This window comes from Nuphar pumila, chromosome 3, assembly GCF_984573655.1.
Source record: "Nuphar pumila chromosome 3, dmNupPumi1.hap1.1, whole genome shotgun sequence".
Lineage (NCBI taxonomy): Eukaryota > Viridiplantae > Streptophyta > Magnoliopsida > Nymphaeales > Nymphaeaceae > Nuphar > Nuphar pumila.
This window is the reverse complement of record NC_143251.1, coordinates 13395437-13410165: the sequence shown is the minus strand read 5'-3', so window position 1 is coordinate 13410165 and position 14729 is coordinate 13395437. Positions and strand designations below refer to the sequence as shown.

At 38.1% G+C, this 14729-nt stretch overlaps 1 protein-coding gene across 4 annotated transcripts in view; it reads right to left on the bottom strand.

The window, feature by feature from the left end:
- LOC149842034 (hydroxyproline O-galactosyltransferase HPGT3-like) overlaps nt 1–14394 on the bottom strand; it is a 28602-nt gene extending 14208 nt beyond the window's left edge. For all 4 annotated transcript variants that reach the window (XR_016430750.1, XM_089998851.1, XM_089998852.1 and 1 more), the window contains exons 1-6: nt 13970–14394; nt 13808–13871; nt 13463–13512; nt 13167–13357; nt 12171–12231; nt 11911–11983 (exon numbers count right to left, since the gene is read on the bottom strand). Coding sequence is in view for 3 of the 4 variants with exons in the window: in XM_089998851.1 (XP_089854977.1) it covers nt 11911–11983; nt 12171–12231; nt 13167–13357; nt 13463–13512; nt 13808–13871; nt 13970–14115 (585 nt within the window). In the remaining variant the exon portion in view is untranslated. The remainder of the gene's footprint in view (nt 1–11910; nt 11984–12170; nt 12232–13166; nt 13358–13462; nt 13513–13807; nt 13872–13969) is intronic.
- Between the last annotated feature and the right edge of the window lie 335 nt (nt 14395–14729).

The window sequence follows — 14729 nt, the reverse complement described above, 5'->3', positions numbered from 1 at the left end:
ATGCAAGGCAATGTCCATCTATATACAAAGAGAAATTGGAACCAATGTCTCAGTCAAGTATATAGAGCAAATGATGTGTTATGTTTGAACATGATAAAAGCACCTGTGGTATCAAAAATCATATGTTTACACAAATTTCATTTTCTCGTCATACAGGGGCGTTCCCTACTGAGCGACGCGTTGTACTCTATAGGCCCGGAGGCAATGATAAATCGGCAAGGGTTGCTAGGTCGTCGCCCAGAAGCGACGCGTCACACCGGCGCCCGGGTGTGGTGTCAAGGGCAAGGGTTCTCTCACTTTGTTGGACGGGTGGGGGTAAAGAAGATAGTTCAAGACCATAAAATTAGGTTAGCCACTTGGAACATAGGGTCTTTAACTGGTAAGTTGGTAGAGTTAGTAGATGTTATGTGTAGGAGAAAGATGGATATTTTATGTCTACAAGAGACCAAATGGGTAGGTGAGAAAGCAAAAGTGATAGAACCTTGGGGATATAAGATTTGGTATACAAGAATAAATAGGAATAGGAATAGAAATGGAGTAGGGATTGTTATTAGTCGTGAGTTTATAGATAATGTAGTTGAGGTCCGTAGGAAGGGTGATAGGATTTTACTTATTCAATTAGTATTAGGTACGGATATTATTAATATTATTAGTGTTTATGCACCTCAAGTAGGTTTAGATGATTCCATTAAGCATCAATTTTAGGAAGATTTAGATAGAGTAGTACAAGGGATATCTTATGGAGAAAAGTTTTTCATCGGCGGTGACCTTAATGGACATGTAGGCATTAGTAGGGATGGATTTGAGAGTATCCATGGAGGCTATGGTATAGGAGAAAGAAACGAAAGCGGAGAAAGGATTTTAGATTTTGGTTTGTCCTATGATATGATCTTAGCAAACACTTGGTTTAGGAAGAGGGAGTCTCACCTAGTAACATAGATTTTTTCCTACTTAGAAAGAGAGATAGGGGTTGTTGCATCAATTGTAAGGTTATACCGGGAGAAAGTGTAGCTACACAACATAGAGTCTTAATTTTAGATCTTAGAATTAGAAAATGCAGCAAAAGGGATAGACATAGGATAGATCCTAAAATTAAGTGATAGGCATTGAAAGAAGCTAAACAAGGAATGTTTGTAGAGCAGGTAGTTAAGGAAGTTGATTGGTGTCTCGAGGAGGATTCAGAATCAATGTAGAATAAGATAGCGGGTGGCATGAGAAAGGTGGTCAAGGAGGTATTGGGTGAGTCTAAAGGCGGTGCACCACTAAGTAAGGATACATCATGGTGGAATGAGGATGTCAAATTAGCTATTAAGGTTAAAAGAGAGTGTTATAGAAATCTAAGTAAGAGTCGTGATAATGAGAATTTTGAGAAGTATATGATAGCAAAGAAGGAAGCCAAAAAAGTAGTTCAAAACGCAAGAGATAAGGTATATAAAGAGGTTTATGACAAGTTGGATACCAAAGAGGGCGAGAAGGATATTTATAGGCTTGCAAAGATGAGAGATAGGAAATTGAGGGATCTGGGTATGGTTAGATGTATCAAAGATGAAACACAAAGGGTTTTAGTCAAATATGAGGAGATTAAGAAGAGATGGAAATATTATTTTGATAAGTTATTTAATAGAAGTCATGCTCAGGATCTTGGAGACTTCTCCGTTCCTTTTCATGAGATGAATCGTGACTTCATGTGCAAGCTTCAAAAGAAAGAAATTGCAGAGGCTTTGAAGAAAATGAAATCAAGAAGGGCAATTGGCCCAGATGGTATACCTATCGAGGCTTGGAAATGCTTAGGTGAGAAAGGTTTAGAATGGTTGACAAATCTTTTTAACAAGATTTGGCGGACAAATAAGATGCCTAATGAGTGGAGGAAGAGTACTTTGGTGCCTCTATATAAGAATAAGGGTGATATACAAGATTGCACAAACTATCGTGGTATAAAACTCATGAGTCATACTATGAAACTTTGGGAGAGGGTGATTGAGTATAGGTTGAGGAAGGTTGTCATGATATCGGAGAATCAATTTGGTTTTATGCCTGGAAGATCAACTATGAAAGCTATACATCTTCTTAGACAACTTATTGAGAGATATAGCGAGAGGAACAAAGATTTGCATATGGTTTTTATTGATTTGGAGAAGACATACGATAGAGTACCTAGGGATGTTCTCTGGTGGACAATGATGAAGAAAGGAGTTTCTTTCAAGTACATTAGTATAATTAAAGATATGTACGAAGGAGTAGTAACCAATGTTCGCACTTGTGGAGGGGTGACAACCAATTTTCCTATAACGGTTGGGTTACATCAAGGATCTATTTGCTATAGTGATGGATGAGCTTGCAAGATTAATTCAAGAAAATGTGTCGTGGTGTATGTTGTTTGCTGATGATATTGTTTTGATTGATGAGTCTAGAGTTGGGGTTAATGCTAAGTTAGAATTATGAAGACAGACATTGGAAGCAAGAGGTTTTAAGTTGAGTAAGAGTAAGACAGAATATATAGAATGTCAGTTTAGTAAGCAACGAAGTAGTGATGGGAGTGTAGTGAAGCTTGGTGAGCAAGAAATACTGGTGGATGACTGTTTCAAATATTTGGGATCTATCATTCAAAAGTATGGAGAAATTGATGGAGATGTAAATCATAAGATAAAGGTTGGGTGGATGAAATGGAAGAGTGCAACTGGAGTGTTGTGCGATCGTAGAATGCCATTGCGGTTGAAGGGAAAGTTTTATAGGACGACTATTAGGCCCACTTTACTATATGGTACGGAATGTTGGGCTGCCAAGAGACATCATATTCAAAAAATGAGTGTAGCTGAGATGCGTATGCTGAGATGAATGTGTGGAAATACAATAAAAGATAAGATTCAGAACTAGAAGATGTTAAAATGTATACTCAAAAACATTATTGTAAGTATAAATATATATACTTATATACATAGAGATACGTATACATATGTTATATGTATACGTATCTCTATATATAAGTATATATATTTATACATTTTTCCCTTTTTACCCGAAAAGGGTATTTTAGTCCTTTTACATTTTGCGCATATTCCATTTGGAATATGTTGTACCTTTTTTCTTTATTTTTAATTTCTTTTATTTTTTATATTTTTCCTTTTTGTAATTACAAAAAGGTGCCTTGGGGGTCTCCCCAATAGAGTCGTTGGGGAGCCCCCAACGGTCACAATTGTGACCGTTGGGAGCTCCCCAACGACTCCTTTGGGGAGCCCCCTTGCACCTCTCATTTCTTGTATAAATAGGGGTGTTCCCCGTTGTAATTCTTTAAGCTTGAGAGTCTCAAGCATTTGCTTTTATTTATGAAATACATGCATTATTGCATGTTTATTATTTATATGCTTTTTGCATATTTTGTTCAAGTGTTGTGAGAGTGCTTTTGTGCACTTCTTTCATAGAGTATTTGTGCTTGTATGAGTATTGTCTCTTCATAGACAATTTCACATGGTATCAAAGCTCGGTTGGTGATTGAAGATCGTGGGATCCTCTTTTGTTCGAGTGCCTCGAAAACCGTGCATTCGGATCTTTAGAGATTGAAGTGGTGGATCTTGCTTCTCAAATATTTTAGAAGGATCTTGTGCAAAGTAGAAGTTGAAACATTGTATTGGTACGTCTTTTTTTTTCCTTCTCTTTACGCCTTAATGGGTGAGAAAGAGTCTCACTTTGCCCTTGGCTTCAAGTTGAATGGGTCCAACTATCATATTTGGGCCGAGAATATGGAGGCCCACATAAAAGGAAAAGGATTGTGGGGTTATGTGCAAGGAACGATTCCGGAACCGGAACCCAAGATAACCGTAAAGGACGGAAGCGAAATCAAGATTCTTGAGGGAGAGGAAAGAATCAAAGCTCTTGAGGAATACTCCAAGAAACACGACGAATGGGAAATGAAGAACTTCAAGATTCTTTCTTGATTCTTCGCATCCGTCGAAACAAAGATTAATGCCAACATTATCAAATTCAAAAGAGCATCGGAAGCTTGGCATTATCTCGAGAAAATGTATACATCGAGAGATCTATCCCATAAGTATTACCTTCAAAAGAAGGCCCTCTCCCTTACTCAAGGTTAAATGTCGATTAGGGAATATTTTGTCGATCTTTCCTCTATTTGGGATGAGCTCTCTATGCTCGAACCAAAATGGAGTGGAGAGGCAATTGAACTTCGCCACAAGCAACTTGAAGAAGATCGTTTCTTCAATTTTTTAAATGGGTTGAGACCGAAATTTGAGCAAATAAGGTCATCACTTCTATCTACATTTTCTCTTCCCTCTCTTGAAGATGTTCTCACCAAATTAAGTGGTGAGGAGACTCGTATGAGTTTATGCAAACAAGGACCAAGTGTTCTTATGGTTCCTTGTAATCATGAAGAAAACAATGAGGTTAATGCCGTATCAAGACCCGGAAATAATGCAAAGACCTATCGTCCCCCTCATTTTAAATTCCAAAATCAAGGAGGAGATAGTGGACAAAGAGGAAAGAGGGACTATAGCAAGACTATATGTCATTTTTGTAAAGAACTGGGGCATATCAAGCCTGTATGTCCCAAATGGAAGAAGCTTCTCGCTATGGCCACCACCGGTGCACCACAAAAGGAAGAGGCATCATCAAGTGGGTCACTCTCGTTGAACCAAATAATGGAAGCCCTTCAACCTCTTCTCAAGGGAGCTACATTCGGTGCCGTCGTATCTACTTCTTCCATTCCAGGTAAAGTCTCTTGGCTTTTGGACTCAGGTGCATCTTTTCATATGTCCCCAAACATGTTTTCACTTTCCGATTATTCAAAAAATGTTTCTCCGTCCTTTGTTTCCACTGCGGATGGAACCTCTCTTGAAATTAAAGGAATAGGCAATTTTGAAACTCAAGATTTTTTTATTCCTAAAATTAGATTTATACCCAAACTTAACTTAAATCTTCTCTCTGTTTCTCAACTCTCGGACCATGGTTGTGATATTAAATTTTCATGTGATAAATGTTTAATACAGGATCGCCTGTCCGGGAAATTGATTGGGGAAAGCTTTAGAAAAGGTGATTTATACTATATGGAATCTCTTCAAGTTCCAAAATCTTTTTGTAATGTTGCCCGAAACAAAGATATAAATATGTGGCACAAAAGACTTGGTCATCCTAATATCATCAAGTTATCTTATTTACATTTTGCAAAGGATCTATGTAAAAGTTCTTTTTCTTGTAATGACTTTATTCTCGGAAAAATGCAAAGTTTACCTTTTGAGCAAAGAACTATGTTCTCATCAAAACCCTTTGAAATTGTTCATTCCGATGTTTGGGGACCCGCACCTGTAGTCTCAAAAGGAGGCTTTTCTTATTATGTTATTTTTGTGGATGGTTTCTCTAGATATTCATGGATCTTTTTTCTTAAATTCAAACATGAAGTCTTTTCATGCTTTAGAACCTTTCATTCAATGATCAAGAATCAATTTAATAGTAACATAAAGATTTTTAGAAGTAATTCTGGAGGAGAATATCTCTCCAACCAATTTAAAATATATCTTGAAGATCAAGGAATCATTCACCAAAGATCTTGTCCTAAAACCCCACAACAGAATGGTTTGGCCGAAAGAAAACATAGGCATATCATTGAGACCACTAGAACCCTTCTTATTTCCCAAAACATCCCTAAAAATTTTTGGGCTGAAGCAGCTCTTGCTTCTGTTTATCTGATAAATCGCTTGCCTTCTAGAATAGTAGGGAAAATATCCCCTTTTGAAATTTTATATAAACTCGAACCGGATTATAATAGGTTACGAGTCTTCGGGTGTAAGTGTTTCATACTTACAGATAAGAATGACAAACTATCTCCCAAAGCTATTCACTGCGCTTTTCTTGGATATTCTGAAACTCAAAAGGGATTTCGATGCTATGATCCTCGAGAAGATAAGTTATGTCTCTAGAAATGTAACTTTTTTGGAAAATGAAAGTAGATTTGAAAAAAATGTTTCTCAACAAGAAAATTTTGATTATTCCTTCCTTTTTGACTTGTTATCTAGTAATGATGATACATCTAGTGATGATGATGTATCATCAAACCATGATGAGAACATTGAAAGTAATGTCGAAGAGCATAACCAACAAGAAGGCAGGATTTCAAGTGATCCTATAACATACTCTCGTAGAAACCAAGACACCTTTAGAAGTGTTATAGATCAATATAGTGAACTTGTTCCTGCTCTCGATCACCGAAGATCGAAGAGGAATAGGAGACCTCCCACTCGTTTTGTCTCCTTTGACTCCTTCTCACCCCGATATAGGGCTTGCCTTAGTGCCAATCACTCTTATTTTGAACCAAGAAATTTTGAAAAAGCAAAAAAATGTATAGAATGGCAAGAAGCTATGCAAAATGAACTTAATGCTCTTAAAAAGGCTGAAACTTGGGATTTCCAAACTCTACCCATAGGAAAGAAAACTATAGGTTGTCGATGGGTTTTTAAGATTAAAACTAAGAACGACGGATCCCTTGAAAGGTATAAGGCTCGCTTAGTTGCAAAAGGGTATGGGCAAGAGTATGGAATTGATTATAAAGAAACTTTTGCTCCTGTAGCACGAATGGTTACAGTTAGATGTCTTATCACTATTGCATCTATTAAAAATTGGAATATCTTTCAAATGGATGTGAAAAATGACTTTTTAAATGGTGATCTTAATGAAGAAGTGTATATGGATGCTCCACCAGGCCTGGAGATCCCTAAAGATAAAGTCCTTCGTCTTCGAAAGGCCCTTTATGGTTTGAAACAGGCCCCCAAAGCCTGGTATGACAGATTTACCAGTGTAATGCTGGAAAATGGTTTCTCCTCCTGTTATACTGACACTGCTCTATTTACTAGAAAATCTAAGGCAGGGATTGTAATATTATTACTATATGTTGATGACATGTTAATTACAGGTGATGATGTTCAAGGAGTCAAGGGTATTAAGTCCGTCTTGACTTCAAAATTTGAGATGTCAGACTTGGGTTTTCTGACATATTTTCTTGGAATTGAGGTTGCCTATTCGCAACGTGGTTATTTTTTATCTCAGTCTAAGCTTGCTTGTGAGATTATTGACAAATCAGGAATCTCTGATGACAAAGTATGCGAAACCCCTGAAGTCGTGGGAGCAAAAATGAAGATTGACGACGGTGTTCCTCTAATCGATCCTACTCCTTACAGACAGTTGGTAGGTTCTTTAATGTATCTCAGCATTACTCGACCCGATTTGTCACACGCTATACACATAGCCAGCCAGTTTTAGCATGCTCCTACAACCATTCATATGAGTGTTGTGCTTCGCATCATCAGATATTTGAAGGGAACGGTAAATAAGAGAGTATTCCTATCCTCTTCTTCTGAATTAAAATTGCTTGCTTATACTGACTCAGATTGGGGAGGTGACCCTAGTAACCGTCACTCCACCACTGGGTTTTGTATTTTCTTAGGAGAATCTTTGATCTCATGGCGATGTAAAAAGCAACAGAAGGTCTCCTTATCATCTACTGAAGCCGAATACAAAGCCATGGCATCTACCACCATGGAAATAATATGGATTAGACGTCTTTTGGAAGATATGGGAGTAGTTGTCAAAGAACCAACAAAGCTTTGCTGTGACAATAAAAGTGCAATCTACATTGCCAAAAACCACACATTTCACGAGCGAACAAAGCATATAGAGATGGACTGCCATTATGTCAGGGAAGAATACTTGAAGAAGGTCATTGATCTACCATACGTGACGTCTGAGTATCAACTTGCGGACTTCTTCACAAAGGCACTTTGTTCGCCTAGATTTCATTTCCTTCTTGACAAACTTGCGGTTATCACACCGTAAGTTTGAGGGGGGTGTTAAAATGTATACTCAAAACATTATTGTAAGTATAAATATATATACTTATATACATAGAGATACGTATACATATGTTATATGTATAAGTATCTCTATATATAAGTATATATATTTATACATTTTTCCCTTTTTACCTGAAAAGGGTATTTTAGTCCTTTTACATTTTGCACATATTCCATTTGGAATATGTTGTACCTTTTTTCTTTATTTTTAATTTTTTTTATTTTTTATATTTTTCCTTTTTGTAATTACAAAAAGGTGCCTTGGGGGTCTCCCCAATAGAGTCGTTGGGGAGCCCCCAACGGTCACAATTGTGACCATTGGGAGCTCCCCAACGACTCCTTTGGGGAGCCCCCTTGCACCTCTCATTTCTTGTATAAATAGGGGTGTTCCCCCTTGTAATTCTTCAAGCTTGAGAGTCTCAAGCATTTGCTTTTATTTATGAAATACATGCATTATTGCATGTTTATTATTTATATGCTTTTTGCATATTTTGTTCAAGTGTTGTGAGAGTGCTTTCGTGCACTTCTTTTATAGAGTATTTGTGCTTGTATGAGTATTGTCTCTTCATAGACAATTTCACAGGAGATACATAAGAAGGTAGGCGTTGCACCCATTGAAAATAAGATGAGAGAGAATCGTTTACGGTGGTTTGGACATATTCGACAAAGGCCTAATGATGCTCCAATTAGAAGGATGGAGAAATGGGAAAATATATTAGTTAAAAGAGGTCGGGGTAGGCCTAAGAAGACTTGGATGGAGATGATAGGAAAGGATATGAATGCTTTGAACCTCACCGAGGACATGGCATTGGATAGAAATGATTGGAGGAGAAGGATTCATGTGGAAGACCCAGAATGATTTTCTTTTTTGGTTCATATCGCCGACCCTAATTGTTTTGGGATGAAGGCGTAGTTGTTGTTGTTGTGACGGTGGCATATGACTTTGATTTTGTGATATGAAGGCAATGTCCATATTTCCATACATCACAAGAGGACAAAAACAAATCAAATAGATAAGAAAATTTATCTATAAGCAGATAAGGATGTTCTTTGTTCCTCATGTTGGCAAGGAATATCGAATTGGGAACAGCTACATGCACCATATCATGCCCAACCATTTGCAGATTGGTGTCTTCCCTTTCTATCATCATCTTGAAGTAACTGCTTTTGTCCAAGTGATCAAATCATCGAATGTCCTCTCATTTCATCTTTTCATTTTTTTCTTAATGAATTTATATTCCTTTGTCTAAAAGGAATTATTTTTGCCAACATCTAAAATAAAATGAAAGATAAAAAGTTAACCTCTAATACACTGAGCAATTTGACATCATTAACCTCTTTGCAGTGTGCCAAAACTTGAGGGGAAATGTTGCTCATATTGGGCATCCTGGTCTTTGTTTCCTTATGTAGTCATTGTAATTGCATTAGATTTTAAATTCTAGGAATTTGAGTTTCTTGTTGTTCTATCTTATAATAATATCTGTGCAATGTGTAGTTTAAGATTAATAAAGAATCAACGACTTTCTTCTTCTTGAACTACTTTCTTCCTGTGTCTCCTCTCTTACTCTCTTACTAGTATCTTCAGTTCTTCCTTTCAAGATTCACATTGTCATGCATTCATGTGCTGTTACGATCTCTAACTCTACACTTTTGATTTGACTTTTTAATTTTTATCACAATAATAAAAACATTTATCCTCTCATTGTCCTAGAGGTCATAAGGTCCTTTTTTCCTGTTGAGAAATGGCCTTAGGCAAATACCGTGGTAATGAAAGCATGAAATAAAGGTGCCATCCATCATATGCAAAATTAATTTGCCTCAACAATAGTCATATGGATTTTGATTTGCTTGAAGATGTAGTACCCAAATATAAAGTTGGCAGAATGATGATGAGGCTAGATTGACCTAAAATAATACCCACAAATGATCATAATATTCAGTGAGCATCATTTCCATGTGTATGATGCAATGTTATTTTCCTTGGTTGTACCAACATTTCTCGGCATTACTGCAATCATTACAACCACTGGCGGAGCCAGGGGTGGGCATGGGTGGGCGGTCACCCACCCCAGAATTAGAAACCGGAAAAAAAAATCTTCTGACGATGTTAAAGAAAGAATATGCGTCCATGTGTGTTTTCTTCTGCGATGGTAGTGCTAATCTTTTCCTTTAATTTTTTTTACCTTATTGAACTGTGTAAAAACTGCAGAAGAGACGGGTTATTAGTTCGTGGGAGTTGGAGTTCTCTCTTGTGAATATTCAACTAAGATCTGTGTGCTTTTCCCCAGCTTCTTCTTTTGTCATTTGTTCTTTGTGAAACCGTGTAACCTACGTTTATGGGGAACCCGGCTCCACTCATCCCTGTATCATCCTCTGTGGTCATAACTCCCCCGGGGATCTCATTGGTACTAAGTTGTTTTGATCAATCTGGCCCTATCGATGGGTTCAGCACGGTTGATTTAATAGAAATCAATCTTTTGATAGTGTTCTTTAACAAAAAAAAAACATGATTTTCAATTTATTTTGACAGTGTTCTTTAACAAAAAAAAACCATGTTTTTATTAATGGTTATTGATTTTTGAATCAGCAAAAAGTCCTGCACATAAGTCGGATTCTGTCTATTCAAATGCCAATCTTCACTAAATGGATGATGTAGATCACATACACAGGGTCCAATTTGATGAAAACAACTTGCATCGGTGAGGTCCTAATCACAGGAATGACGATATGGATGACTGGAACCTAAATCTGGTTATGGGTGCCATGCAAAACACTATGCTTGCTTCACTAAATGGAGGAAAAGAGGGATTGAAAGTGTGTTGTAGCCTGACCACGGGCAGGCCGATGCCATGAAGGCCCTCAGAATGATGAAACCAGATGGTACCATCAACTTGATGGCCATCGCCTTCTTCGGCCAGGGAGGCTGCTTCTGGAAGAGCATGTCAGATCTATCACGCACAACCAAAATTTCTTCAGACGATGGGTGGGCAAAAAAATTCTGGCTCCGCCACTGGTCCGGATAAATGGATCGTCCTTCAAGACCATAGCATTGTCCCCGAGACCCCAAGTCTGCCCACCCAACGAAAAACTTCTGGCTCCGCCACTGATTACAACTTATGTACCATGTCATGCATCTATTAGTAAGTGAATTCATTATAGAAACATTTTTTCAAGCTAAAGTTTGAAATAAAAGAAGCAAAACATTTTGCAATCTGTAATAGTGATGAACAGAAAAGATGCAGCCACTCAACTAGCAGAAGAAATAGGAAGCTCTATTTCTCCATCATAAGAAACAACTTAATCCTAATGAGATACAACATACAGTATGCACTAACTGTAGTAGTACTGAATCACTTAAGGATTTGCAATAATACAACCAGGACCGTGGTTTTAACAATGATGAGACTTTTAGTCAAACAACCAAAACATGTTTGAAGTTGAACAGCACCATCATTCTTGAAATTTTTCTCATGTGAATCAGCATTAAGTTTTGCATTAGAGTTATATGGCACACACAAACAAATGCATACAATACACGCATGCATAGCAATCATGGACACATGTCAATCAACGAATGAGCTAAATCACTTGCAATCTTGGAACATTTTCATGGGAACTAGCACTAGAGTTTCACATCAGCGATAATGAGCAGCTGACAAATCAAAAGAGGAAAAGCCGTGAAGTTAGGACTCGTGAAAACAAGAAAATGAGAAGTGATTATTCAAACTTGAGGAAAATTTCCTCTTTTGCTCAGAAGAAAAAACCTCAAGAGAAGAAAGAATGATTTCAAAGAACATTTCAGATTCTGTTTTAACTTCATAGTACAATTATCATTCATGAGGGATTCAAGATGTTTCATTACAGCCTAGTTTTATGCTTGCTAGCGACAAGTAATAAGTTGACAGCTCCATACTCCTAAAATCATACAGAGTTCAGGAGGACAAGTATTTGCCGACCAGCAATACATAATAAATTTCTAATACCATGAAGTGATTGTGCATAAAACCATAACAAATAGTATAAAGGACAAGATCATTAAAAAGAGTAAATAGCTTACTAGAATCAAGAAATCCTTTGCTCGATGAGACTCCTCATCAATGTTACGGTCTAGGCTATCACCACGATTTGCACTGCCATGTATCAATGCAAAAATGGTATACTCATTCAATCAAGGACATTAAAGAGAATTCCCTCAGCGATGTATAAAAGAAATTGCAGAAGTCACAAACTATACATTGACAAAAATCAAGAAGAACAGACATGCAATTCATCACTACAACCATTTTGGGTTCAAGTTCATGAATGCAGGAACCAGACCTTCTTCCAATCACAAACCGAATGATGACACCCTTTTCCTCAAGTTCCCGCAAGGCATCACCTAAGATCATGACAAATGGCATTCAACATTTTCTTCAATTAAAAAAATAATAATGTGATATCAGTTTTAACAACTAAAAAACTTAAATAGAAATATCATTTATGAATCAGCAGGTTTCTAAGCCAACTATGGAGTGGTAACGAGTTCGTCTAATTATATCACGCTGATCCAAGGATCATTTGCATGGGAAACAGGAACTTTCTGCTTCCAATAAATGTAACATCGAAACATATCTGCATGATAATACTTGATTCCAATATCAAGTGAAACGGTTTTCCAAAGTTAAGTACGGATCATGATTCTGCATGATGGTTCATTAATGTGCATGCTCGTCTCTGTGCATGCATGTGTGTGTGTTCTCCTAAAACAATAAGAAAACACACTCTGCAATTCAGAGGAGAAAAAAAAATCCTCATGATTATCCATCATGCTGACAACATCACCTGCCATTATAAAAGCAATATGCTCAATTATATAAATGCAGAGTGCATCTTTTCCTCCGCATAAGTTTGCTTGAATGTTGCAAGTCAAGTAAGTTAAACTGAACAGTTCCCAGTTCCAATATAAAAGCAATATGCTCAATTATATAAATGCAGAATGCATCTTTTCCTCTTTTCCTCCGCATAAGTTTGCTTGAATGTTGCGAGTCAAACAAAGTAAACTGAACACTTTCCAGTTCCAACCATCTCACCACGAATTTCAAATAGAACCAATCACAAGGAAACTCATCGATCATATGGAAGTATACCAGCAGTTCAGGAGAACACATTCCACCAAAACTAACTGTGCAAGAACCATATAAGAGACAAAGCAATTTCATACCAAATGTAACCATGATGAAACTCATGATAGCAGAAAGCGTTCTACAACCTACGCACACATCACAATTATTAGTGAACCGTGAAAAGGAGACCCAATTACTCAACCGTTCTGACCTTTTGGCAACCAAGTATTCCGAATCCGGTTCCTGCTCAGGCGGCTACTGAACCCAGTATAGATTCCTATAACAGCAAGATACTTTCGACCAGACGAAGAACCATCCCTGACCAACTGATTTCTAAGGTACCCTTGACTCCTCGCCAGCGTCAAATCCATCTCGGCTTCCACAATCCTTCTTGACAAATCCCTGAAAACCATAAAACCAATGCATCAACCACATATCGAAACCAAAAGCATCTAACAAAGAAACTCTCCCACATGAAATTTGATTCCCCATTCCAATATAACTCACTTGCATCCGAGGCTCAGTAGTTTATCTTCCACAGAAAGAACTTTGGGGACCTAATATCCAAAACACACAAAATGCGCGTCTGATCACTAATCAAATTACAAAGACCAAATAAAATCATGAAGATGACGATGCCTAAAACACAATGCCACAATCCCAACAACAGCATTTCCAGAAATAGTTCAAGGAGCTAAAACGTTTTACGCTTCGATCCGTCGAAAACTCACATTTTTGTGCGCGGATGAATGTTTTCGCTAGAAAAAATCGTTTAAGAGTGAGTCAACAGCGGTAACGAGAAGAAGGAAGAACCAAGGAAGCAAAGGAAGATACGAAGACGAAGAGGGAGACCTGTGCGCTGTTCTTCTGAAGAAGGGTAACCAAGAGGATCCTGTTCTCGGCGTCCTGCCATAACCTGGCAAACGACATCAATCAAACGAACGAACGAGTTAGGCCACCGATAGCACTCGATATGAAACGTAACGGAGTGGGGGCGTGGGAGAAGGAAGAGACCGTCCGGCGATGTAGAGGGAGGCGAGGCAGGAGAAGAAGGCCATGAGGATGACTGATATGCTTCTCTGAGAGGAGGATCTGGCGTGGGATCGCCACCTCCTCTCGTGCTTCAACGAACTCCCCAGACTCATCGCATTGCCCTCCATCGCTGGTTTGTTGATAGGTGATCTCTCAGAAGAAGAACGATCGAACCGAAGCTCGATCGCTCATCTGCGTCACACAACAGAACCCTAATTTCCCAACTTTCTGAAGATTCCTCGCGATTGGAAACAAGGGCAAAGAGGCCCAAATCGAAGACGATCTTTTTTTTGGCGTTTTTTTTCCTCTTCCACGATCCGCAAGAAAGAGCGAAAGACGAACGGATCGAAGAAACAAAAAAGGGAAGAATTTTTTATTTCGTTCTTACGACTCTTCTCGCGGCACCGGCAAGCGACGTGGCAGTTAAAGTTGATTCAGCGGCTTTCAAAACTGATAAATGGGTCGGGTCGGGTCAAGTAAGGACCAAAAGCAAGTGGAGCTTTGTCTTTTTTCTTTGATAGGTAAACTTGAGATAACGCCCTGGGATTTCAAATCTGATACTTCTATCTAGGGATGCAAACCGTTCTGAATCTTCTGATCCGGAACTAAATACATGAAGATTCAGATCGGAATGGGATCCGAAACGGCCAAAAATTGTAAGACCTCTATCTTGAATCGGACCCATCTGCATCCCTACTTCCATCCATTCTGATAATGCCACCTAACCCAAGAAAGTCTCCTG